This window comes from Mugil cephalus, chromosome 5 (assembly GCF_022458985.1).
Source record: "Mugil cephalus isolate CIBA_MC_2020 chromosome 5, CIBA_Mcephalus_1.1, whole genome shotgun sequence".
Classification (NCBI taxonomy): Eukaryota; Metazoa; Chordata; class Actinopteri; order Mugiliformes; family Mugilidae; genus Mugil; species Mugil cephalus.
The window spans coordinates 5422501-5449748 of NC_061774.1; the positions used below are offsets into that span (position 1 = coordinate 5422501).

General features: G+C 36.7%; 3 protein-coding genes across 3 annotated transcripts; all 3 read left to right on the forward strand.

Moving 5' to 3' along the window:
* The first annotated feature begins 8902 nt into the window (after positions 1 to 8902).
* On the forward strand, positions 8903 to 10950 carry LOC125008264 (signal-regulatory protein beta-2-like). Its single transcript, XM_047585438.1, has 6 exons — positions 8903 to 8957; positions 9070 to 9402; positions 9517 to 9870; positions 10038 to 10160; positions 10254 to 10276; positions 10368 to 10950. The coding sequence occupies exons 1-6, from the start codon at positions 8915 to 8917 to the stop codon at positions 10488 to 10490; spliced, it is 999 nt and encodes a 332-aa protein (XP_047441394.1). The 5' UTR covers positions 8903 to 8914; the 3' UTR covers positions 10491 to 10950.
* A 4822-nt stretch (positions 10951 to 15772) lies between these two features.
* LOC125008538 (signal-regulatory protein beta-2-like) lies at positions 15773 to 17015 on the forward strand (the record flags this gene model as incomplete). The annotated part of the gene is made up of 4 exons (XM_047585824.1): positions 15773 to 15830; positions 15961 to 16299; positions 16409 to 16762; positions 16891 to 17015. Coding segments are annotated over exons 1-4 (861 nt in total), but the record flags the coding sequence as incomplete, so codon positions are not given.
* A 6890-nt stretch (positions 17016 to 23905) lies between these two features.
* Positions 23906 to 26399, forward strand: LOC125008539 (signal-regulatory protein beta-2-like). The gene is made up of 4 exons (XM_047585826.1): positions 23906 to 23978; positions 25369 to 25707; positions 25826 to 26179; positions 26274 to 26399. Exons 1-4 carry the CDS (start codon positions 23906 to 23908, stop codon positions 26387 to 26389), a joined length of 882 nt encoding a protein of 293 aa, XP_047441782.1. The 3' UTR covers positions 26390 to 26399.
* The last annotated feature ends 849 nt before the right edge of the window (positions 26400 to 27248 follow it).

The following is a 27248-nucleotide window of genomic DNA, read 5'->3' on the forward strand; positions in this document are numbered from 1 at the left end:
TTGTGTCCTGCTACAAGTCCACACTTCATCCTTTGTTCTTTTCCCGGTATCCCGCTTCTCCCCCCTTGAGTTGTAACACATCCTCCTTATATAACCTTGTTTTCCAGTTATCACATGGATCAATAAATCAACAATTACACAAATAGACCGACCACCCATACCATACCCGCCCATATACACGGAAAAGTGTCATGATCGTCTGATAAAGAAACCACGCCGTTTTCCTATGACCTTCATTCTATTGCCTTACGGGCTACACTCCATTTTTTATTTATTTTTGGTGACACCATCACAAGTTTTCTAACACATTGTAATGGTTTAAAATCTTTTAGTTTTGGTAAAAGTTTCTCTCTCTGGCCTTCAGGACCAATTAATAAAATGATTAAAACTTCAGTTTTGTCCTGGTTGAGCTGTAAAACATTTTCCGTCTTCCATGACTTTATATCTAAAACACAGTCTAAAAGGGCATGAATTGGCCTTGTGTCATCAGAAGACACAGTTATATAGAGCTGTGTATCATCAGTGTAGCTGATGCCGTGCCCCCTGATGATGTTCCCAAGAGGGAGCGTATAAAAATTAAACACTATTGGGCCTGAAATGGAACATTGGTGAACCCCACACTTGATTTTACTGGCTATTGAGGAACATATATCCTAACAAGAAACAACAATCTGAGAAATAGGAATAAAACCAGTAAAGAACAGTACCAGAGAGGCCCACCTGGGCCTATGGTCCATCTTAAAACCAGATTGACATAATTCTAAAATATTCTAAAAAATAATTTAACTGGATAAAAAACTGTTTTTCAAAATTTTTACTTAAAAACGGTAAGTTGGATACTGGCCTGTAGTTATTAAGAATATTAGGCCTCACCACTGCTAAAATGACCTGCCAGGTAAAGCAATGTTAGTCTTAAACAGCCCATATTAATTTTAAACTGAAAATGTTACACATTGAGAAAATATAAGATAAACTGTTGAGATTTTTTTTTGCCATCCATGTGTTATTTTTTAATCGTTTATATAGAAAACCACATTGAACATGAAACTAGAGCTAAGTGTTGTTTCATGTGCTCATGTTGGAAAGATCATTGATATAATTTCCACTGTGGTAGTACAGTGACATAGCAGCATAAAAATAGACCAATCAGATTAGCAAAAAAAATTAGTCCCTCCCACTTGATCTGCTCTACATTATCTTGATTCCTCTTACAGCGCCTCTTATTTTAATGTCGACACGCAGGGACAAACCAGAAGATGTTGATCATATTTTATCTACTGCTGATGATCACAGTGGGGCGTAAGTATATAAAGTCAGCTTCTTTCCATTTTATGTAGATTTTAAATGTCCGTTCTTTCCTTTATCTTTCAGAACATGGCATATCTGATTGTCACTGCTCTGTTTAATCTCTAGGATGCACAGATGATTTGACCTTTACAACACAGACAGTTGATGTTGGAGATGATGTGACTCTGACCTGTCCCCGCCAGACATCTATGTATCAAGTAACCTTACATTGGATCAGGCTTGTTTCTGAAAACTGGCCTGAATTCTTGGGAGGAACGTTCAACTTTGATCATGACGGTGTTAATAAGACTCCTCACATTACAGCAAAACAACAGCCTGGAACCTTTATTCTGCACATCAGTCAAACTACGCTCAGTGATACTGGAGTTTACTACTGTATAAAAGTAGATTCTCTTGACATGACATTTCTGAATGGGACGTTTCTGAGAATTAAAGGTAAATAAAAGTTGACTTATGTTCTCATGTATATAACTCAAATTTTAAATTAAATTATTTGCAATACTGTCAATAAAACATAAACATCATTTGTTTCTTCATATTTTCTAGGACCAGAACCACATATCACTACCCTCACTGAAGTGTCTCCATCTGATCCAGACTCAATGACTCTACAGTGTTCAGTCCTCTCTGACTATGACAACAAGACATGTCCAGAAGATCACAGAGTGTACTGGTTCAGAGCCAAATCAGATGAGTCTCATCCCAGTTTAATTTATATTCATCAAAACAGTGGTGATGAATGTGAGAGGAGTCCTGAGACTCACTCACAGAGATGTGTCTACAGCTTCTCTAAGGACGTCAGCTCCTCTGATGCTGGGACTTACTACTGTGCTGTTGCCACATGTGGAGAGATACTATTTGGAAATGGAACTAAACTGGACATTAAAGGTAAATGTAATTCTTTTTATAATATTTTAAATCTCATAGAATCAGATTAATATCCATACTGATATAGATTAATACAAAAACAAACAAATAAATTGTGTTCCTATTGTGTAATCTTTCATAAAGTAGTAACTATTATTATTGGGTGTTTGTATTTTTTTTCAGCAGTCAACACGTGGGATGTACAGAAGGCCAATATAGTGATCTCTCTTTTATGCGCTGCTTTGGTTACAAGTCTGATTGTTATAACCTTCCTCATTTATACCATCAAGAAGAACAATCGTGACGGTAATCAATATGATCAATCTATTTTAATAGTATTACAGGTTTTCCACAATTGATTTGTGTAAATTATCCTTCATTATCTTTAATCTTAAACTATTTTGTTGTTTCGCGTACAGATGCTTCAACTCAAAGTCAGCCGGTAAGGTGTATAAGTGGAAATGTTATGGGCAAATGTAAGTATTACCTACCATCTCATTATATTTTCTCACCATCCTCAGAGAGATGAAGGTACACCAGTTTATTCTGCACCAAACATCATAACAAGAAAAGCTGGCAAAGCAGAGAGAAAGAAAGCACGAAGAACAGAGGAGGAGATCATCTACTCTGATGTCAGAGCTTAACCAAATCATAAATTCTGTTGCAAAGAAATGTTTTCGTTTTTGTTTTTTTCTGGTACAATATCAATAAATGTAAAACTTAAGCAAAACTTAAGCAGTAACCAGGCTTGATTTTTATCTGAATCACTAATCTAACATTTTAACGCATATTCTGTTCAGTCTTTTCAAGGTTGTTGCAAGACAAGTAAGTTTTTTGTTTGTTTGTTTGTTTTTTGCACCTGCATACTCTGAAAAATTCCTTTATGTTAATAATTAATAATTAAATCTTACTTTAATGTTGCTAATTTTCACTTTTGTAAAAAGTAAGAAGTTGAAGAAAAGAAATGTTTCAAATCTTTCTTTAGTCTGATATGTGGTATTATTGTAATTACAATGTGTATCAGTCCAATTTAAAACAAACTACAAAACTGTGTAGATATGTAGATATGTTGCTTCTTGACAAAATAGACAAACTATACATAGATGATAGGCATATTGATTTACCACATCTGTAATAAAAGCTCACATAAAACATGTTAAATAATTTGTATAATAATTTTCGATCTGTCGTATCCTGATTCCTTGTTAAGTGGGTTTCATGTTCAGTCATTCATTCGTATTTATTCCCATGAATCTTGATAATTAATGGTTCAGTACTGAAATTATTCTTCAGTGTTGATGGTAAATCAGCACAATACTTTTAAAAGGCTAATACATATTATTTAAATCAGATGTAGTTTTATTTTTAGATTACTTCATCATGCTCTGTGTTTGGTCATGCAGTACTTTTTCTCGGATTATTGATTATAGACACGCTCAATTATCAAATTATTAGTATCAATTTAAATGTCAAGTGACTTAAGACATGTACAGTCTCTATGAATTCAAATCCATGAGGTACTCTCAGATTTTCACTTTTTTTGTCTATTCTGTCAGTGATATAATACTGAATAATACAGTTTACTAAGCAGCACACAGTGATTTGTAAGCACAGTTACTAAAATGTGAGTAAAAATGTATTAATTGCAAGAAACAGTGTGCGCGTTATATACAGTGATTTTATGGTTGTGGTAGAACTTATAAAACAGGTGATGTTTCATAACCTTGAAGGATGATTGGACAGTTATACTGACTTATAGAGAACGATAGAAACATGACAGACAGTGGCTTACTGAGAATTTTAGTTGGTTTTTGAGAGTACATTGAAGTCAAAACCTCGAGGGGAGATCATCTTCCACCAAAATTAAGCTTGTCATGGTTTCATAAATAAAAGATGGGTTTGACTGATTGTAAAAAAAATAAATAAATAAAGCAGCTTTCCTACTATGAGAGAGAAACTGAAAGTGTGGGTAGATGGATTGCACTGTTGAGCTGCCACCGTGCATCTTGGTACCAGCCACAACGTCCAAACTAAAATTTAGTATGTGCACTATGATAAGGAAAAACAATGTATGTGTGTTTTTATGTAAATGTATGTTATGTCATTATTTTCACCCAGAGAATGTAGTATGAATGTTTTTTTGTCTCTGTGTTAACCCTGCGATAGACTGGAGACCTGTCCTGGGTCTCACCCAATGACAGCTGGGATAGGCTCCAGCAACCCCGCTTTAAAATAGGATTCAATACACTGAATACAAAATGCAATAGTACAAAAATAGAGTACATAGAGTTGATTTATTCAAATGCATCAATATGGAGGTTTTGGGGGAAGAAGCTGAAAAGGCTATAGGATTCTTCCAAAACAGGCCATAAAGAGAGTGTCAGGGAAACCCACAGTAGGGTAATCACCAGGAATAGGAAGGGGCTACACATGCGCTGCAAGACAAAAGGCACACTAGTTAAAACACAACAAATAAATGCATTAAAAACAGAATTACTAACTAAATTAGCTACAGGACAAAAACAGCAGTGGGAACAGCGCTCTGCCTAATAGAACAAAAAGAAAAAAAATATTAACACAGGTCTCACAGGTCGGAGTTGAATAATGTTACTTACTAAGATATACAGAGAGCCAACACCATAGTCCTTGTTCTTAAAATCAACTGAAATCACCCAAATATGACCTTTAATTAAATTTGACATACAGTACACTCCTGTGACACTAGGGTGACCAGACGTCCTCTTTTTGACACCTAAAAATGTGTCAAAGTCAAACTTTTCTAAATATCAGAGCTGCAGAAAGGGAGATGATATTCCCCTTTCCAATCCCTTGACAGAAAACAGACGAGCATAAAGCTGGCTGGTAGCCTATGGAGGGAGTATCAGTAGCCCAGTGTGAACAGTGAAGTAAACCCTCACAGTCCAGGTGAAGACAGTACCTGCATGGCACAAAATGACAACGAAATCTTAAGGACTGCACATGTGCAAAATGATGAACCCCATAATAATGTTTAAAAGAATTGTGCATCCAAATCCTCATTTAAAGGAGAAAAAGGAGGAAATGGGAGTTCTCAAGCACTGTTATATTCGCCAGGTGTTGACCTGTAACTTTAAGGGTCCATTGAATGAAAACGCATTAATTTGATCAATATTACATAGATCATGTCAAAAGATGGGGAGAACTGAAAGGTTAGTGGAACAGAGCACTCAGTTGTCTTTCAAGCCATGACAAACATAAACAGACTTAACTGCATATCCAACTATACCCTCCTATAGTAGCAGTGAACCTAGAACCTCAAATGCCACACATTTTCATTCATCACCAGTTTTTATTTTCCTGTCTGTCAGAAGTAATATTATTGTCCTTTGGTTTGTGTGTCTGCCACTATGTCCCACAAATGTATACTTTAATGTGTCATGTTGTGTCTATCTATCTATCTATCTATCTATCTATCTATCTATCTATCTATCTATCTATCTATCTATCTATCTGTCTATCTGTCTGTCTGTCTGTCTGTCTGTCTGTCTATGTAAATATTGTTTATCATATCGTGTCGTGTCAAAGGAGGTGCAGAGAAACTGCGAGAAAAAAGAAACTTGCTTTTCAAGTAAATGCTGTCAAATGTGGCAACATGACAGACACGTTTGCTACGGCAGGGCCTTCATCAGCTACCACAGCTGATGACTGTGGTGGTGGTTCTGGCTGTGGCACTCACAGTGAACAGTAACATGTAGTAGAACCTGTGGTAAGCTGGACTGCTTTCACAACACTTTAGCTATGGAATGAGTGGGTTAAAGCAACCCAAACCCTTGGTAAATCTGATAAAATGTCAATAAAATAATTTGTTTTATGGCCATATTGAAAATGCAGGTGAAATTTGTTATGTTATATGGAAGCACACACTGTAGCACATTGCTTAGGCCTTTTGCTTGTCATCATGGGAACAAGCCAAATCGCATTCACCACCTACTCTGAAAAAAAGCTGTGGTGAGCCGTTTCTCCACCTTTGACGCATTTGACTACGGCCTCGAAGTCTTGCTCTTGACTATAACTGATGTTGATGAAGTGGTGAAACACCAGCTTCCTGAGATTAAAGCAGAGAGTAAGACAGGAAGTACAGCCCCTCAGTGTTAACACCCCCATTTGAAAGGCCAACCACCGCAATGGCTAAGTTTCCATGAACCTGTTGTGTTTATCTTAGTCTGTCTGTGTTTCAGTTGCACTGCACCTGTAACATATTAACATATTGTGTCAACACACCAACAACAATTGTAGTATTTAAGACTTTTTTTGTGTCGAGTGAGGGTGAAAAATCAAATCAGCGTAATTTGGCATGAACGTATGTATACACATACAAGGAATCTGTTCTCTGCATTTAACCCATTCCAGTGAGCACACATGAAGCAGTGGGCAGCCATGTAAGGCTGTCAAACAATGGACGCTGCAGTCATGTGCTACTGAGATGCTCTGCTTTAAAGCTTTTCTGGGACAATGCCACTATGACACTATGAAGGTAGTGTAGAGGACAGCTCTGTATGATGAGCTGTTTCTGGTGAAGTGACTGATATTCAGAGTGGGAGGGTCACTGATGATTGAGACTTTGCTGTTGGCTGATTCACAAAATATTAAAAGTGATGAAAGTATTGTTATATTTATATTTAGATACAAAATAAAAGTTCTTATTATGTGGATTAATATGTACTTGGTGCCATGTCTGGATATGAATGCAGTATCCTAATCAGACACTAGTAGGTTCAGGGATTGTTGTTAATGAAAACAGACCATTTTCTCCTGCTACAGCTTCACATGAAAAGAATTTAAATGTCAAAACATGCACTGACCTTTGCTATAAAGCAGTTACAGCAAATGTCCTGTGTTTTACCTGAAGCTCAGTACTTAATACTGTCATTCATCAAAGTTGTGTCCATGAAACAAGATATTTCTTTACAATTTTGACAATGGGATCAGCTTTAAATATTACAAGGAATATGAATAGGATAGTGCTGTGACTGTTAGATATGGTGCAAATGGCGTGCCTCCAATTCTCTTTTGTCCCACTACTTCTATGCGCTGCTCACAGACTCATACCATGAGAAGCATAAAAACAGTTGTTGTTCACTGAAACATTATTAAGCGGGAAATAGTTTGTTTTGCTGCCTCAGAGTTCTGTGATTGAAATGCATTTTCTACAAGTAACTATAGCCTTAAAAAAAAAAAAAAACAGGTCCTTGCCGGTGGCAACAGGAACCGCTTTTTTTCAAACGGAGATGTAGGCATCCCACAGCTGAGCATCCAGGGTGGCACAGACTTAATCTGGTTTGTACATCTTCCAGTCTGTTGTGATGGTTAGTTGATGGATACAAGTTGGGCCTGGGCTCTTTGGTTTTAACTGTATTGAACCCGAAGATGGTTCACTCCACACAATGAGACAAAGTTGTTCACCAGATTCTGGGTCTCCCACCCCTGGGACACGCCACAATTGTAGTGTCATCTGAGAAGTTCTGCAGGTGACATGACTGTGATGTACTTGAAGTCTGAGGTGTACAGGTTGAATTTTTTAAAAAAGAAAAATGTTTTCAAGCAATCTAGTGTCTGTTACATACAGGGAAGCACTATAAAGCATTTGTAGATGAATGATCTTATTTAGACAGAATTCAGAAAATTAATGCTTTTTTGATCCAAATTATTTTGTGTTTGTCTTGTGTCTAGACTCCAACATAGTCTAATCTCAATCTAGAGAATTTCAGAAAAAAAATCACGTGATAGGAATGATAAGATTTAATATTTTCTGTGAATCTTTAAATATAATTTGTACTTACATAAAGTAAGTGACTGTAATTGAGCAGATGCAACTATGGCATTCATTCATATTCAACTTTCCAGCAGTATAAGTCACTCTAGAGCTTTGTGGCGGGTTTTGTCAGTGCATTTGATGTGACGTGAGTTTTAAAAGACACAGACATAAATTGGTATTGCTATTTTGCAAACAGGTCATTTGGGCCTTTGGTGCTTTGTTTTGAAAAGCTGTGTATTCCCCAAACATTTGGCTAATTCAATCCAAAACGGTTGAACTAGGCCTTTAACTACTAGTATTTAGTTATGAAACCTTAAAACCAAAACTGGATCATAATAGTAAACACACACTCTGGACTATGTGCTTTATCATCTTTTGATTTTATGGGGAGGATAACTCAGTCCAAGAACTAAAACACAGAATAAATAAATCCTGAAATCTGTCATGACCCCATAATTATTACGAAAAAAGCAAATAATGTACAGTACAACACAAACCTTGAGCTGTGTTGTGTCATGTGGGGGAAGAAAAAGACAAAACTAGAAAATTATATTATGATAATGAGACATGATCCCCAGGAAGTAAAATGAGTTGTCAGCAATGTGTGTTATACACAGGATGACCATATTAGTTATTATCTGCAGAAAAGTTCAAATGTTACTAAAATATCAAATAAATGTTGTGAGAAAAGTTTTACCTTTACTTTTTTCGTTCGTGTGAGTTACAGTAGCACCATGAACATGAAACGAAAGCATGGTGTCGCTCAGGTTGGAAAGGTGGTCGATATAATTTCCACTGTGGTAGTACAGTGACATTCAAGTATAACAACAGACCAATCAGATTGCTTTTAATTTAGTCCCTCCTCTTTGATGTTATTACATCAATGTTGAACCATCTTACAACATACTCATATTTAAATGAAGTCACAAAGGGATCAATCAGAAGATGTTGGTCATATTGTATTTACTGCTGATGATCACAGAGGGCCGTAAGTATACAAAGTCAGAATGTATATTTTCCATGTTTTTTCTTGCAGAAGTATTTTAAACAACGAAATATTTACAGTATGTCTATTTGTTACCACTATATTTAATCTTTAGGATTCACAGATGATCGAACCTTTGCAACAGAGACAGTTGATGTTGGAGGTGATGTAACTCTGACATGTCCCCGACCGGAATCGTCGTATGAATATGACTCAACCTTTCATTGGATCAGACTTGTTTCTGGAAACTGGCCTGAATTCTTGGGAGGAACATATGGCTTTGATGATAGTGTTAATAAGACTCCTCACATTACAGCAAAACAAGAGCCTGGAGCCTTTCTTCTGCACATCAGTCAAACTAAGCTCAGTGATACTGGATTTTACTACTGTATAGAAGTAAAATCTCTTCATATAACATTTCTGAATGGAACGTTTCTGAGAGTTAAAGGTAAATAAAAGTTAATTCATGTTCTCATGTATATAATTTACATTTAATTGACATTTTAACTGATGATATTTTCAGTACTGTCAGTTAAACATTTTGTTCCTTTATATTATCTAGGACCAGAACCAGATATCACTGCTGTCATTCAAGTGTCTCCATCTGATCCGGTTCATTCAGGAGACTCGGTGACTATACAGTGTTCAGTCCTCTCTGACTCTGAGGACAAGACGTGTCCAGGAGATCACAGAGTGTACTGGTTCAGACCCAAATCAGATGAATCTCATCCCAGTTTAATTTATACTCATGAAAACAACACTGATCGATGTGAGAGGAATCCTGAGACTCACTCACAGAAATGTGTCTACAGCTTCTCTAAGGACGTCAGCTCCTCTGATGCTGGGACTTACTACTGTGCTGTGGCCACATGTGGAGAGATATTATTTGGAAATGGAGCTAAACTGGACATTAAAGGTATATTAAACTCTAACTGTTTAATAATATTTTATATATCATAGAATCAAATTAATATATGGATTAATATAGATTAATGTAAAAGCAAACAAATAAATGTGGGTTCCCAATGTATAATATTTCATAAAGTAGTAACTATTATTATTAGGTACTTTTATTTTTTTCAGGAATCAACACGTGGGATGTACAGAAGGACAATATAGTCGTCTCTCTGTTATGTGTTGCTTTGGTTACAAGTCTGATTGTTATAACCTTCCTCATTTATACCATTAAGAAGAACAATCATGACGGTAATCATTATGATCGATGTATTTTAACACCATTACAGGTTTTCCACAATCTTCCACATCTTTAATCTTAAACTATTTTTGTTTTGTAAACAGATGCTTCAACTCAAAGTCAGCAGGTAAGTTGTATAAATAACAAAAGATAGGAAATGTTACAGGCAAATATACGTATTACCTGCCATCTCATTGTATTTTCTTATCTATCCTCAGAGAGATGAAAGTGCAGTGGTTTATTCTGCACCAAACATCATAATGAGGGAAACTGGCAAAGCAGAGAGAAAGAATGCGCAAAGAAAAAAGGAAAAGATCATCTATTCTGATGTCAGAGCTTAAAACATCAAAAAATCCACTGCAGATAAATGTTTGTTTTTGTGTGTATATGTAATGTAAAACTTATTTTGCTTACTTGTAAAAGCAGTAACCAGGCTTGATTTCATTATTGAAATCAGTAATGAAACATGTGAACGCGTATTCTGTTCATTCTTTTCAGAGTTGTCGTGTCATTTTGATGCAAAAGTACCTGCATACCCCGAAAACATCCTCTAGCCTTTTTGTTGCATGTCATGAACAAGTTTTATTTCATGTGCAGACATTCATTTATATTTAGTCCCAATAATTTTGACAATAAATAGTTCAGTCAGTCAATACTGAAATTCTGTTCATGGTAAAAAAAAAACACCCACAATACTCTTGGCTCACACATCGTGTCATTTAATTTTTTTGATTTGATAACTGAACTTGTCCGTAATCAATAATCAAGAAAAAATGTAGTACAAGACCAAGCACAGACATGATGACGTTATTTGAAAATAAAACTACATTTGATGTAGCTAAATAGTGTGCTCGTTTGCATCATATAAAATGATTTTATGTTTGTGGTAAAACTTATAAATCAGTTAAAACTTATAAAACTTATAAATCAGCCTCAATGGGAGATTATCTTCATCTTCTTCCAAAACAAACAAACAAAAAAAAGCTTTTCATGGTTTCACAAATAAAATATGGGGAAAAAAGGAGTTTTTTTTTCTTTTTAGTAAATAATGTACTTGTATGTTCCACTGCCGCCACTATTTCTCGGTTTGCATGTGCATTAAGAGGTGAGAAATCAGGGTAACTGGGGTAAAGGTATGAAGGAGATCTCTGGGCAATGGCCAAGGGAGGATTGTTTCATGAGATCAAGAAAAAACAAAGTGTGTTGTGTTCATTCTCCCTTATATATATGATCATATCTAACCTTAAATCTGTTCAGTGTATACCGTTGCCATCCTGCTGTACTACAAGATATCTGTTCATCAGCTGCAAAGCAAAAATATTTTCAACACCTTCAGGACCATGGAGAGCTCCATGCAGCTGTTATGAAGAACACTGTTAGAAGATGGTAGTTATTCCAATAAGCCTAGGAGACAACTACAAAACATTCAGGCATGACATGTTCACACATGTTTGACTGCAGGACTTGAAATAGAAATGTCACAAATTTACCAAGCTGTGCCTGGGACCTACATGTTATAAAATGATTAAGAAAAACTTAATGACTGCACATGTGCAAAATGATGAACCCTATAATGATATTTAAGAGAATTTATGCACCCAAATCGTCATTTAAATGAAAACAAGGAGGAAATAGGGGCTTGCAAATACTGTTATAGTAGCCAGATGCTTGTAACTTTAAGGGTCCATTGCATAAAAAAGGCCCGAATTAATTTGGACATGGCTTCATGATTCTTTCAAGCCATAACAAACATAAAGAGTCTGGAGTGCATCTTCCATTTGTCTGATGGCAAATGTAAAAAGAAAATTAACTATAAAAGCCTGAGTTTCACACAAAAGACCCAAGTATCCTGCTATAGCAGCAGTAAACCTAGGTCCACTGTATGGACCTGTATACTTGTTGTTGTGTTGTATTGTGTTGTGTTGTGTTGTGTTGTGTTGTGTTGTGTTGTGTTGTGTTGTGTTATTTGGATGCACACACTGTAGCACACTGTAAATACATTTTGCTTGTCCTTCATGAGAACAAGCCAGGTCACATTCGCCAGTTACTCTGAAAAAAAGCTGTGGTGAGCTGTTTCTCCGCCCTTTCACCAACCACTGAAGTTGTTTACTCAGAGCAGACCTGACAATGAGCTTCTACTGAATATGAAGAGAAAGATGTGGTTTCTGCAGGCTAATTTTAGATGAGTAGGTTGCTTGTTATTTGAAATAAGACAGTATAATGTTTCCAAGGCTTTTTATTGACAATGTGAGATCTGATTTAGAGTTGTCATTGTTACTTCATGTATTTCATGCGAGTCCAGCTTTATTGATTCATTCACCATTAATTTAAACAGACTGCCAGTCTATCATCTTGCCAAATGATGCAAAACGTTTACAAGGCAGCAAAACACATTTGACTATGGCCTCGAAGTCTTGCTCTTGACTATAACTGAAGTTGATGAAAATTAAAAAAAAAAAAAAAGTGGTGAAAGACCAGCTTCCTGAGATTAAAGCACAGAGTGAGACAGGAAGTACAGCCCCTCAGTGTTCACACCCCTGTGTGAAAGCCCAACCACAGCAGTGCTTAAGTTTCCATGAAACAGTTGTGTTCATCTGAGTCTTTCTGTTTCTAACATATCTTTATGTGTCAACACACCAGCAACAGTTGTACTACTTTTTTTTTATTTAAGATTTGTTTTTTTTTATCAAGTGAGGGTGAAAAATCCAATGAGCTTCATTTGTCATGTGCTTATCTACACACAAAGAAGAATTTGTTCTCTGCACTTAACCCACACAAGTGAGCACTCTTGAAGCCGTGGGCAGCCATGTAAGACTGTCAAACTAGGGACACTACAGTCATAATAATAATACTAATAATAATCTTTTTTTTTATATAGCGCTCTATTATAGACACTCAAAGACACTTTACAATGGATACATTATTCATTCACTCACACAGTCACACCCTGGTGGTGGTAAACTACCTCAGTAGTCACAGTTGCCCTGCTGTGGCAGACTGACAGAAACATGGCTGCCAATCTGTGCCTACAGCCTCTCCGATCACCAAACATTATTTACTCGCAATCATACACCAGTGGAGTTCACACTAGGAGCAATGTGGGTTAAGTTCTCAAGGACACGATGCTTTGCTTCAACATCTTTCTGGGGCACAGTGACTGTGATGCTCTGAGAAGAGTGTATAGGACGGAGGCTGTGACCACAACCACCTCCACAGCTCTGTATGATGAGCTCTTCCTGGTTAAGGGACTGATATTCAGAGTGGGTGGGTCATCACTGCTGATGTGGGAGTTTGCTGTTGGCTGGTTCACAAAATATTAAAAGTGGATTGTCTCAAAGATTGTCTCGGTAATGTAAGTATTGTAATATTTAGATTAAATTAGATAAAATAAATTAAAATATATAATATTTAGATCTGTTAGTCTGGATGTGAATGCAGTGTGTTAATCATAGACTAGTACATTGGTTCAGAGAGACTGAGAGACCGTCAAAACATGCACAGACCTTTGCTATGAAGCAGTCACAGCAATTGACTGGTGTTTCACATGGAGCTCACTGTGTAATGCTGCCATTCATCAAAAATGTGTCTATGAAACAAGATATTTCTTTGCAATTTTTACAATGGGCTCAGCTTTAAATATTGCAAGGAATAATGAAAGGAGTAGTTACTGTGAGCTTTTAGATATGACGCTCCAGACCACAGGCCATGCCTCTCTAACTTCTGTTAGGTCACCAGCTTAAACATTATTAAACTGGAAATGGTGTATATATATATATATATACTGTGAATGGTTGTTTGTCTGCCAGCTGGGATAGGCTCCAGCAACTGCCACCACCCTAGTGAGGATTAACTAGTATGGAAGATGAGATGCATTTGCATACTGTATTTATACCACATTATATCTTATATCTCAACCATTTGACTTTTATTAAATTGTGAAATCAACATTTATCCTTGGTGTTAAATGCATGGAAGCACTGTAAAGTGTTTATAGAATCCCTTATTTAGAATTCAGAAAATCACCTGGTGACCTGTCCAGGGTGTGCCCCGCCACTAGCCTGATGACAGCTGGGATAGATGAGATGAGATGAGATATCGGTATTTTTAAATATGATTTTGTACATACATATACTAGAGTGACTTTTTCAGTCACTCTAGATCCATGTGGCTATTTTGTTCAATCCATTTGATGTGTAGCTGCAGTGCAAGCTGGAGACAAGAGTTTTAAAAACACAAGCATATATTGGTAATCTCTCTCTCACACATCTTCTTCTGCCTTTGCTTGCTCTAGAGGGTCGCAGGGGGGCTGGAGCCCCTCCTCCACACTAGGTGGCGATACGTGTCTTTTCAGCGGGATAATACCACGTTAATACGGCCCGATTTCCGTGATATAATAAACAAGAGTCGTTCATGCGGCGGACCGGCATTTCAAACAACAACCAGATGGATAATAGTACATTTTTTAATCTTATATGTAATGTTCATGCGACTTCTGATGCAGGTAAGACCCGCGCTATCCCTCAGACGGCTCCGTTTCTCTTCTTCTTCTTGTTCGACGTGTTTGTTCCGGGGTCACGTGCCAGCGCAACGGTCGTGGAGCATGCGCACACGCATTATCCGATGAAAACTCCGATTCCGAACGTATTATCTGGGTGTCTCAATCGGACAATGAGACACCCAAGTGTTTACATGCACTTAAGTTCCCCTGTTATAGTCCGATTAAGGCAATAATTCGTTTTTTTTTTTTTTTCATGTGCATGTAAACGCACTGACAGAGACAGACAACCGTTCACACCCACACCTATGGCCAATTTAGAATCACCAGTTAACCTAACAAGCATGTTTTTGGATGGTGGGAAGGAGGTGGAGTATCCGGAGAAAAGGTCATTGGTCAGGTCATTGGGGCCTTTGATGCTTTCGGTTAGAATATTCCTTTTAAAATCTGACTATTCCCCAAACATTTGGACAATTCAATCCATAGCTAAAAATAGGTCTTTAATTACTAGTTGTATTGTCATTAGTTGTAATATATATATATATATATATATATATATATATATATATATATATATATTCTATATTCTCCATCTTTGAAAAAGCAGTTTTATTATAACTGAATCTGGATCATAAGACCCCATAAACATTGGAGGGAACACAAATGTACAACAAAAAAATGTATGTGTATTGTGTCATGCAGTTTCTTCTTTTTCCTCCATCTTGTGTGGGAGTAGGAAGAAGAAAACACGGACAAAACCAGGAAATTATTTTCTAATAATGAGATCCCCAGGAAGTAAAAAGACAGAGCAATGAAATTCCTATACAGGATGGCCATATTCTGAAAAGTTCAAATTTTATGAAAATATGACATAAATGTTGAGTATTTACATTTGACTTTTTTATTCATCTCTGTGTGAGTTACAGTAACCCACCATGAACACGAAAGAAAAGCTTGAGGTGTCGCTCAGCTTGGAAATTGGAAATTTCCACTGTGGTAGTACAGTGACATTCAACCATAACAACAGACCAATCAGATTGTTTTAAATTAGTTCCCTCCCACTGTGATTGTGATTACATTAAGGTTGAACCATCTTACAACATACTCTTATTTTAATGTAGTCGCAAAGGGATCAATCAGAAGATGTTGGTCATATTGTATTTATTGCCGATGATCACAGTGGGCCGTAAGTATACAAAGACAGCTTCTTCTTTCCATATAATGTATATTTTAGATGTTCTTTCTTGAAAAATTATTTCATATATACATACTGCATAGTCTGTAAGTCTTTTTCTCACTGCTATGTTTAACTGTAGGATGCACAGATGATCTGACTTTTGCAACAGAGACAGTTGATGTTGGAGGTGATGTGAACCTGACCTGTCCCCGACCAGAAACTTTGGATGAATATAAATCAACCTTATATTGGATCAGGCTTGTTTCTGGAAACTGGCCTGAATTCTTGGGAGGAACATATGGCTTTAAATTTGATGATGGTGTTAATAAGACTCCTCACATTAGAGCAAAACAAGAGCCTGGAGCCTTTGTTCTGCACATCAGTCAAACTAGGCTGAGTGATACTGGAGTTTACTACTGTATAAAAGTAAAATCTCTTCACATGACATTTCTAAATGGAACGTTTCTGAGAATTAAAGGTAAATAAAAATGAATTTGTGTACTTGTGTATATAATTCACACATGTTATTTGCAATATTGTCAGTAAAACATGTTAATTATTTGTTTCTTTGCTTTTTTTCTCTCTAGGACCAGAACCAGATATCACAGCCGTCATTCAAGTGTCTCCGTCTGATCCAGTTCATTCAGGAGACTCAGTGTCTCTACAGTGTTCAGTCCTCTCTGATTCTGAGGACAAGACATGTCCAGAAGATCACAGAGTGTACTGGTTCAGAGCCAAATCAGATGAGTCTCATCCCAGTTTAATTTATGCTCATCAAAACAACACTGATCGATGTGAGAGGAGTCCTGAGACTCACTCACAGAAATGTGTCTACAGCTTCTCTAAGAACATCAGCTCCTCTGATGCTGGGACTTACTACTGTGCTGTGGCCTCGTGTGGAGAGATCATTTTTGGAAACGGAACTAAACTGAACATAAAAGGTAACTGTAACATTTTTGTATCATCAAAATGTCTTAAACATGTGTATTCCATTAATATCACCACAAAACACCTGCCCTTTAAGTATAGTAAAAATAGTTGTCATTATTGGGTGCTTTTATTTTTTCAGCACTCGAGATGTGGGACTTGGAGAAGGCCAATATAATCGTCTTTCTGTTATGTGCTGTTCTGACTACAAGTCTTATTGTTATAGCCTTCCTCATTTATACTATCAAGAAGAGTCGTCACGGTAACATAATTTTGGTGGTGAATCTAACAGTATTTTTCTAAAATGTTTTGTGTAAAATAATGCATAGAATCTTTCATCTTATGTGTCTGTATCTGGTTTGCAAACAGATTCTGTAACAGCCAGTGCTTTTCAACAGAATCAGCAGGTAAGCTGCAACGTATAAGAACCTTGAAATTGTTAATTTTCTTTTCACATACATTACTTAATTTTTTAGTCTTATATTATTTAACATTTTTCCTCAGAGAGATGAGAATTCATTAGTCTATTCTGCACCAAACATCGCATCGAGGAAAGCTGGCAAAGCAAAGAAGAAGAATGCAGGAACAGCAGAGACCCTAATTGTCTACTCTGCCGTCAATACATCTGCAATAAATTAATAAGTTATGAAACTATTTTATCTACTACCATCTGTTTCTAAAATTATAGTGCTTAACCTAGAGCTTGTAAAACTACTTTATGCATTTGTTAACATCATATTCCATCATTAAATATAAAACTGTGCTCATTGTGAGTTGCAATGAAGTGTAAGTGTAATAGTATATTGTCCACATATTTTGGTGATATCCTTCATCATGGGTGTATCTCTTGCAATCATTTGGGATTTTTGTTGTTTTTTCAAAGCACAAGAGAATGTGTTTAAAGAAGAAGAATGTTTCCCATCTTTATTTTGTCTGATATGTAAAAATGATGAGTCATCCTGTATGTATCAAAAAACTAAAAACCTTGCCATTTCATTTTTAAGTCAACATTATCATTTTCATTGATTAACGACTGGCATTATTTTTAGTTCTACTTTAATGTTTGCATCACAGTGGAATAGAAACAATAAATTAAAAGACTAAAACAGAAATATTTCTGCAGTCACATTTTCCCCAATAAAAATAAATAAATAAATAAATAAAACGGAGTAGCAAACAGAATAGGCCTTAAAAAAAGTCTAAGGGATTTACCAACTTAGACACACTGGGGCATGTTGCTGAACATGCTGCCACTTAGACTGTAGTTTAAAAAGCCAAACTGTGCTCATTTATCTCGTTAAAGGATCTTAAGATTGTGATAGGTCAGGTGATGGTGAAAGAATTACACATAATTATAACTAACACCAGAAATGACTGAATGAGGGTTAGTGACATTTAAAGCTGGTTTATGAGAGTGTGTGTCTCTGTTACACGCTTATAGAAGCAGAAGTCAGCATGAGGCACATTAAGATATTGCTAGCCTGGGAAAAAGAACAGATAGACTGAAGGGTATTTAGCAAAATGGAAGACAGTTATTCTTCAGCAATATGTCACTGGCATTTCACAGCCGGCTTGGTAGTTTAAATTAAAATGGTGCAAAAATAAATAAAAAAATAAAATAAAACAAATTGAAAATGTTGCAGCAACGGCAGGTAGGAGTCAACACAGGCAACCATACAACTTCAAACCCAGGAGACTGCTGCAGAGCCGCAGACCTCCACTATCAGGACCCTTCTGATGCAAACCTGCAACCTGATGTCATCCATTGGATTCTGAACCTCAAAAATGAAGCCTGAAGTGGGCAGAGCACGCCCACATGCGGGTGGAAGACAATAACTGAAAAGGCCACTGAAAAGGCCATACCCGCTTATGAGTGAAAACAAAGGAGAAGTTGCTGTGAGATTTTCCCTGCTCCCCTCAAGAGAGAAGGATAAAAACTATAGAAATGTGCGACTTCAGGCCATTATAATGTTGACATTTTAAATGTTAAAAAGTCAAAGAAGTGTATGTTGATGCTGAACTGAAATGATAGTAGGTAACGACAGAACACAGATTTCCGTTACTTTGAAGCATTTTTTAAATAAAAGGATTAACGTTGGCTAAGCTACATGCTGTATTTATGTCATTATTAATTACTTTATGAAATGATTATGAATTGATGACAGTTGTCATACATTATCCAGAGATTCAATGAGGTAAGAGTAAATGTCCAGTATGATACCTCTGGCCACTGAGAGGGGTCGATCACCCATTTCTCTGTCTGTAGGCTACATTGACATACGGCCCTTACTTTTTCGTTGCTCGGCCATGGCTTAATTTATGTGTCTCCCTGACTATTTCTTCTGCTTAATAAATGCGAGCCACACAAAATAAACACTGACTACAGGAGGATTTGTGTTTACCACCAGTGGTTTGTTTTCTCCCAAATGGGTGTGTGGCCTAATTTGCCAAATTTGCCATATTCCAAATATGGACGTGAGGGGTTGTGCTGGACGTTGAGACCTGATTACTCAACTCTCCGCTAACTGTTAGCTCAGGCTACCGCCGGTCACTCGAAATGGGAACGCCCTTGAAGAAAATTCACCTCCCATAAAGTAGATGATAGACCAAAATAGACCAAAACCATTTTTGTGTACCATACTGTAAACATGTTTAATATTGCTGTAAAGTTTGGGCTTTTTAACATGGGGGTCTATGGGGATTTGCTTCCTTTTGGAGCCAGCCTCAAGTGGCCACTTGATGAACTGCAGTTTTTTACACTTCGCATGGGCTTCATCGCTCAGACCTGGAGGTTGCCGCTTAGGTCTCCTCCACTGCGAAGACCAAAAGGACGTTTTTCTCACGTGTCCCAAGTGGCACACAGTAACACACACAATGACTACTTTTTGTATATAAAAAAAAACAGAAACAGTCACTAGAACATTGTGTTGCCTACTGCACATTGTCCCATAACATCATATTAGTTGGAAAAAAAATTACTTTTGGACTGTTTTAGTCTTCACCGTTGTTATAGTAGTGGTGTTTATAGTAGCTAATTACACCTTACACCTAAACTAATTAATGGATGAGCCATGGATGCTTTATTCACAGCGGGTAAATAAGTATTGAACACGTACTATTTTTCATAGTAAACACATTTCTAAAAGTGCTCTTGACATGAAATTTTCACCAGGTGTTGATAACAACCCAAGTAATCCGTACATAGAAAGAAACCAAAACATAATAAGTTCAGAAATTAAGTTATGTGTAATAATGTAAAATAACAGAGGAAAAAAGTATTGAACACACACAGAAAGGGAGGTGGAAAAGGGCATGGAAAGACAAGACACCAGCTGAAATCTATCAGTGATCAGAAAGTTATCCTGCCTCTTGTCAGTGCAAATGAATATCAGCTGGTTCAGTCCAAACTGATGGGCTATAAAAAGGTGTGTCATTACCAAGGTGTCACACAAGGAACATCCCATGATGGGTAAAAGCAAAGAACTATCTCAAGACCTCTGCAACCTTATTGTTGCCAAACATTCTGATGGCATTCGTTACAGAAAGATTTCTAAGCTTCTGAATGTTCCAGTGAGCACTGTTGGGGCCATAATCCAAAAGTGGAAAGAACATCATTGCTCCTAACAAGATTTCTGACAGAGGAGTGAAAAGAATTATCAGAAGAGTTGTCCAAGAGCCAAGGACCACTTGTGGAGAGCTTCAGAAAGACCTGGAATTAGCAGGTATAATTGTTTCAAAGAAAACAATAAGCAATGCACTCAACGGCCATGGCCTGTATGCACGCTCAACACGCAAGACTCCATTTCTGAAGAAAAAGCATGTTGAAAGTTTAAAGTTTGCTGTACAGCATTTGGACAAGCCTGTAAAATACTGGGAGAACATGGTCTGGTCAGATGAGAGCAAAATTGAATTCTTTGGATGCCATAACACACACCATGTTTGGAGGACAAAATGCACTGCACATCACCCCAAAAACACTACACTGACAGTGAAGTTTGGAGGTGAGAACATCATGGTGTGAGGCTGTGTTTCTGCATATGGTACTGACAGACTTCATATAATTGAAGGGAGGATGAATGGCAAATATATCGAGACATTCTTGAGAAAAATCTGCTGCCATCTACCAGAATGATGAAGATGAAACGAGGGTGGACATTTCAGCAAGACAATGATCCCAAACACAGAGCCAAGGAAACTCTCAACTCGCTGCAGAGAAAGAAGATAAAGCTGCTAGAATGACCCAGACAATACCTGACTTGAATCCAATTAAAAATCTATGGAAAGAACTAAAAATCAGAATTCATAGAATAGGCCCACAGAACCTTCAAGATTTAAAGACGGTTTGTGTGGAAGAATGGGCCAGTGTGCAATAATATGCATAATGTAGCCATTTCCTACAATAAACATTGGGCCCTATATACAAAATAACCTGGAGGCAGCATTATGTTAATGAAAGTCAATTGAGACAAATGAGTGACTCTGGACATTGTCTACATTCGGGGTGGTCTCAAGGCCTCAAGTTCACTTGCTACCTCAAGTCTGCAGCCCCACTCATCTTGCCTTCTTTGCAGTCATATATACCATTATCACAAGACTGCTGTTTTGAGACTACATGATAGAGTATACTATGATATACGTAAATAAGACAGAACCAGTTGTCACAACATCACCGGAGTCTAAGAAAGAGGTGATAGAGATGAATAGCTTATATATATAGTGTATATATTATATATAGTATTAAGTAAAAAGCTGATAATAAGCCACAGTAAGCTTATCCTATATTACTGTAAAAACAGCAAGACAACAAGAGTAGACTGAGGGAAATTAAAAATTGCATTTTAAATTTTGTCCTGTGTTTCATTATTTTTTGTACTTTTGACTACTGTACTACTTTTTGATGCAAGTGATGACACAACTATACTTTTATTTTCTTTTGACCTTTGTGTTATTTGGTGTTATTGATTTTTTAATTGTTAAGAAGTATAACATTACTTGTCAGAATTTTTGTTGGGGGCAGGTGGGTCTTTAAAATCCCCTTTTGCTCCAAGTGGGGAATGACCAAATAAGTTTGAGAAACAGTGACTTACAGCATGTAATGTCATGTAATGTCGTATTGATTCCAACACCTAATTACCTCTGTGTTTTTCCTGTTTAGCCACCTTTTCTTCTTTCTTCGCTGAGAAACCGAGAGCTTGTCCTTTTTGACATGATGACATTAACTAACTGGAGTGTTGTCCATCATTGGCTGACTGATGCCATACTGTGGATAGTGTCAGCAACGTCACTGGTGGAAATAAATAAATAGCATTTATGGCATATATTTAGGTATTTATTTAATTATTTATGGCATATATATTTAGGTATTAAGTGATTTATTTATTCGTTTGTTTTTAATTAGGGAGTGTAGAGAGTGCAGGGTGTGACCACCAGCAAGCACCACCTCCACAGCTATATATGATGAGCTCTTCCGCAGAGTGCAGAGTCGGGGGATCATCACTGATGATGTGAGGCTTTGCTGTTGGCCGGTTCACAAAATATTTGAAGTGATAATTTCAAAGATTGTCTCAGTAATTAAAGTGTTATAATATTCACAATCACTGCGTTTACATGCAGAGCTTAATCGAGCTATGCTCAAAATTCGACTTTCTCACTACAGTCCTTGTCCCAGTTTACATGCAGCGCAAGAAAATCGAATAACTGTTCTCCTCATCCACACTAGGTGGCGATACGTGTCTTTTCAGTGGGATAATACCACGTTAATACGGCCCGATTTCTGGCTGGCCTGTTACGTGATATAATAAACAAGAGTCATTCATGCGGCAGACCGGCATTTCAAACAACAACCAGACGGATAATAGTACATTTTTTAATCTTATACGTAAGGAGCATGCGCACACGCATCTCCTGTTATAGCCCAATTAAGGCAATATTTCGTTTTTTTTCACACGCATGTAAACACACTGAGTGGTGTAAAGTAGACCAAAAGATCCTCAAAAGCTAGACATGAGATCAAAAGAAATTCAGGAGAAAGAAAGTAATTGAGATCTAACAGTCTGGAGAACTTTGCTTTAGGACTCCAGTGAACCACAATGAGAACCATTATCCACAAATGGAGAAAACATGGAACAGTGGTGAACCTTTCCGGCAGTGGCTGGATGACCAAAATTACCCCAGAAGAGCAGAGACGACTAATCCAAGAGGTCACAAAAGAAACCACACAGGGTCTCTGCAGGTTCCGACAAGTCAAATTTAAGACTTTTTCAGACTTTCTTAAGACCAAAATGAATACAATTTAAGACCCATTTCACATCCAAAAAGAACATAAAGGGTCATCTTGATGAAGACTGTTGGGAAAATACTCTGGCTCCTGCAGCAGGGCAAAGATCCAAAACATACCAGCAAGTCCAGCTCTGAATGGATGAAGAAAAACTAAATGAAGATTTTGGAGAGGCCTAATCAAAGTCCTGACCTGAATCCTATTGAAAAGCTGTGGCCTGACCTTAGAAAGGTTCTTGCTGGAAAACCCTGCATTGTGGCTGAATTACAACAATTCTGCAAAGATGAGTGGAACAAAATTCCTCCACAGAGCTAGAAAAGACTCATTGAAAGTTATCACAAACCCTTGGTTGTAGCTGTTGCCGTTAAGGGTGGACCAACCAGTTATTAGGTTTAGGGAGCACACAGGACCATGTAGGTTTGGATTTTTATTTTTTTTTAGCTAAATAATAAACTTTAAACACTGCATTTTTTGTTTTCTTGTGTTATCTTTGAATATTTAAATTTGATGATCTGAAACATTTAAATGTGGCAAACAAGAAAAAATAAGAAATCAGAGGCCATTATTCACACCCCTGTATATATAAAATAAAATGTTAGATATCTGGATTATAATGAAGTAGGTGCCATGTCAGGTTATTAATGAGGTGTATTAAATCAGGCACTAGTAGATTGGTTCAGAGATAGTTGCGAGTGAAAACTGAACATTTTCTACTGCTACAGTTTCACATGAGGAGAATTTAACTGTTAAAGCATATTCACAGCAAATGTCTGGTGTTTCACACGGCAAATGCTATCATTCAGATGTGTCCATGAAACAAGGGTTTTCTTTACATTTCTTCACGATGGTATCAGCTTAAGATATTGCAGGGGGTAATGGAATGAGTAGTCAGTGTGAGCTGTTAGTAGAACATCTGCAGACTGCAGTCCACACTCCTTCAACTTCTCTGCAAGGTACCCTAGCTTTTATTGTGACATGCTGTTCTCAGACTCATTCCATGTGAAACATGAAATCAGGTCACAATTGCTCACCAAAACAGGAAATGGTTTGTTTTCCTGCCTCAGAATTCTGTGACGTATTGCAAAATACATCTGTTTGCATAAATCTCACAATTAAAAACAGAGATACTTATAATCCCTGCATATTCATATATATACCATGTGATACATTTAAATGGAACAGCTAATGGTACCAGAGCGCTTTGAAAAAACTGACATTTAGTCTGTTCATTGTAAATTATATTTTGGTTGAATCATTTGACATTTACTTAATAGTAAAATCAATATTAAGAAAATGTTTTCATGAAATCTAGTCTTTGTTAAATGCAAGGAAGCGCTATAAAGTAGCCTATTAGTAGACGAATCTCTTGCTTAGAATTCAAAAAATCAAGGCAACAATTTTTTGATCCAAAAGTATTTTGCATATCTTGTGCTAAATCAAACATTGTCAACCTACAGAATATCAGAAAAAATCACATCATAGGATTTTCAGGATTTCATATTTGCTATAAATCTTGCTATTTTTAACTATATATTTTTTTACATAAAATAAGTAGCTGTTATTGAGCGTGGTCAACTGTAGTAGTTCCTACGAATTTAACTTTTAAGCAGTATCAGTCACTCTAGAGCAATGTGGCTGGTTTGGTCAGCACACTTGATGTATAGATGGTTACAACAGTAAGTTTGTGCTGGTCAAAACAGTGGCAAGTTGGAGACCTGAGTTTTAAAAGATACGTGCATATGCCTGGATGGAAAGCTCTATTTTACAATCAGGTCATCTTGGGGAAAAAAAAAACAACACCAGAAAATTAATTTATGGTGATGAGACATGACCCCCAGGAAGAACAATTACTTGTCAGTTGTAGTCAAGTCCTAGGCAGGATGACCGTCTTCTGAAATGTTTGGGTATTTAGAGGTTTACTTTTATTTTTTCGTTCATCTCTGTGTGAGTTACAGTAATCCACTATGAACATAAAACGAAAGTTTGGTGTCGCTCAGGTTGGAAAGGTGGTCGATATAATTTCCTCTGTGGTAGTACAGTGACGTTCAAGTATAACGTTCAGATTGGTTTAAATGAGGTCCCTCCCACTTGATGTGATTACATTAAGGCAGAACCACTTATAACATACGCTTATTTTAATGTAGTCGCACAGGGATCGATCAGAAGATGTTGGTGATATTGTGTTTACTGCTGATGATCACAGTGGGCCGTAAGTATATAAAATCAGCTTCTTTCGATATAATGTATTTTTCATAGTCTTAAATGCAGAACTATTTCAAACAATGGCATAATATATAAAGTATGTCTGTTTTTTACCACAATTTACCAATATTTAATCTGTAGGATGCACAGATGATCTGACCTTTGCAACAGAGACAGTTGATGTTGGAGGTGATGTGAACCTGACCTGTCCCCGACCAGAAACTTTGGATGAATATAAATCAACCTTATATTGGATCAGGATTGTTTCTGAAAAAGGGCCTGAATTCTTGGGAGGAACATATGGCTTTAAATTTGATTATGGTGTTAATAAGACTCCTCGCATTACAGCAAAACAAGAGCCTAAAGCCTTTGTTCTGCACATCAGTCAAACTAGGCTCAGTGATACTGGAGTTTACTACTGTATAAAAGTAAAATCTCTTCACATGACATTTCTGAATGGAACATTTCTGAGAATTAAAGGTAAATAAAAATGAATTTGTGTTCTCATGTATACAATTCACCTTATATTGTTTTTGTTATTTTTAATGCTGTTTGTAAAACACATTAATTATTTGTTTCTTTTTTTTTTTTCATCTAGGACCAGAACCAGATATCACTGCCGTCATTCAAGTGTCTCCACCTGATCCAGTTCGTCCAGGAGACTCAGTGAGTCTACAGTGTTCAGTCCTCTCTGACTCTGACAACAAGAAGTGTCCAGAAAAACACAGAGTGTACTGGTTCAGAGCTAAATCAGATGAGTCTCATCCCAGTTTAATTTACGCTCATCAAAACAACACTGATGGATGTGAGAGGAGTCCAGAGACTCACTCACAGAGATGTGTCTACAGCTTCTCTAAGGACGTCAGCTCCTCTGATGCTGGGACTTACTACTGTGCTGTGGCCACATGTGGAGAAATACTATTTGGAAATGGAACTAAACTGGACATTAAAGGTAATCTTGCACAAACCATAATATCAATACAAAACATGTGTCTTTTAAATATAGTGAAAATAGTTGTCATTAATGGGTGCTTTTATTTTTTCAGCACTGTGGGACTTGGAGAAGGCCAATATATTCGTCTTTCTGTCATGTCCTGCTTTGGCTATAAGTCTTATTGTTATAGCCTTCCTCATTTATACCATCAAGAAGAACAATCGGTAACAGAATTTCATCCGTCAAACTAACAGTATTTTCATAACAGATTTGTGTACAATAACCCATAGAATCATTCATCTTCTTTTGTCCCGCAACAGAATAAGCAAGTAAGGTGTAACATATAAGAACCCAGAAAGTGTTATTGGTATATTTTTCTTCATATTTTTCTCCCTCAGAGAGATAAGAATTCATTAGTCTGTTCTGCACGAAACATCTCATCATCAAGGAAAGTTGCAAGAAGCAAGCAAAGAGGAAGAATGCAGGAACAGCAGAGAAAGACATTGTCTCTGGAACCAGTGCTTTTGCTTTTACAATAAATTAAAACGTTAGGAAACAAATTATATAGATATAGAGAGAGAAGATGATGATGAAGAAGAAGAATGTTTCCCATCTTTCTTTTGTCTGATATGTACAAATTATGAGTCATCCTGTATGTATCAAAATACTAAGTAAACCATTTTTGTTTCATTGATTTATGACTGGCATCATTTCTTTAAACTAAGTAGTTGCATTTATTGTGGAATGTTGGAGTTGACTGAAGTTCTGCTTTAATGTTTGCATCACAGTGGAATAGAAACAATGAATTAAAAGGGTAGAACAGCAGTTTCTACTTTCACTTTGACCCCTATAAACATAAAAACGGAGTAGAAAACAGAATTGGCCTTAACCAATCTGCAGGATTAATCAAATCAGACACACTGGGATATAGTCTATACTACTCTATAGGTCTTGAATTAATTATTAATAACCAATTGAAAATATATAATTCAAAAATCGTGTTAGGTTAGGTGATGATACTGAATTACAACTAACACCAGAAATGAATGAATAAATTAATGAATGAGGGTTAGTGTCATTTAACTTT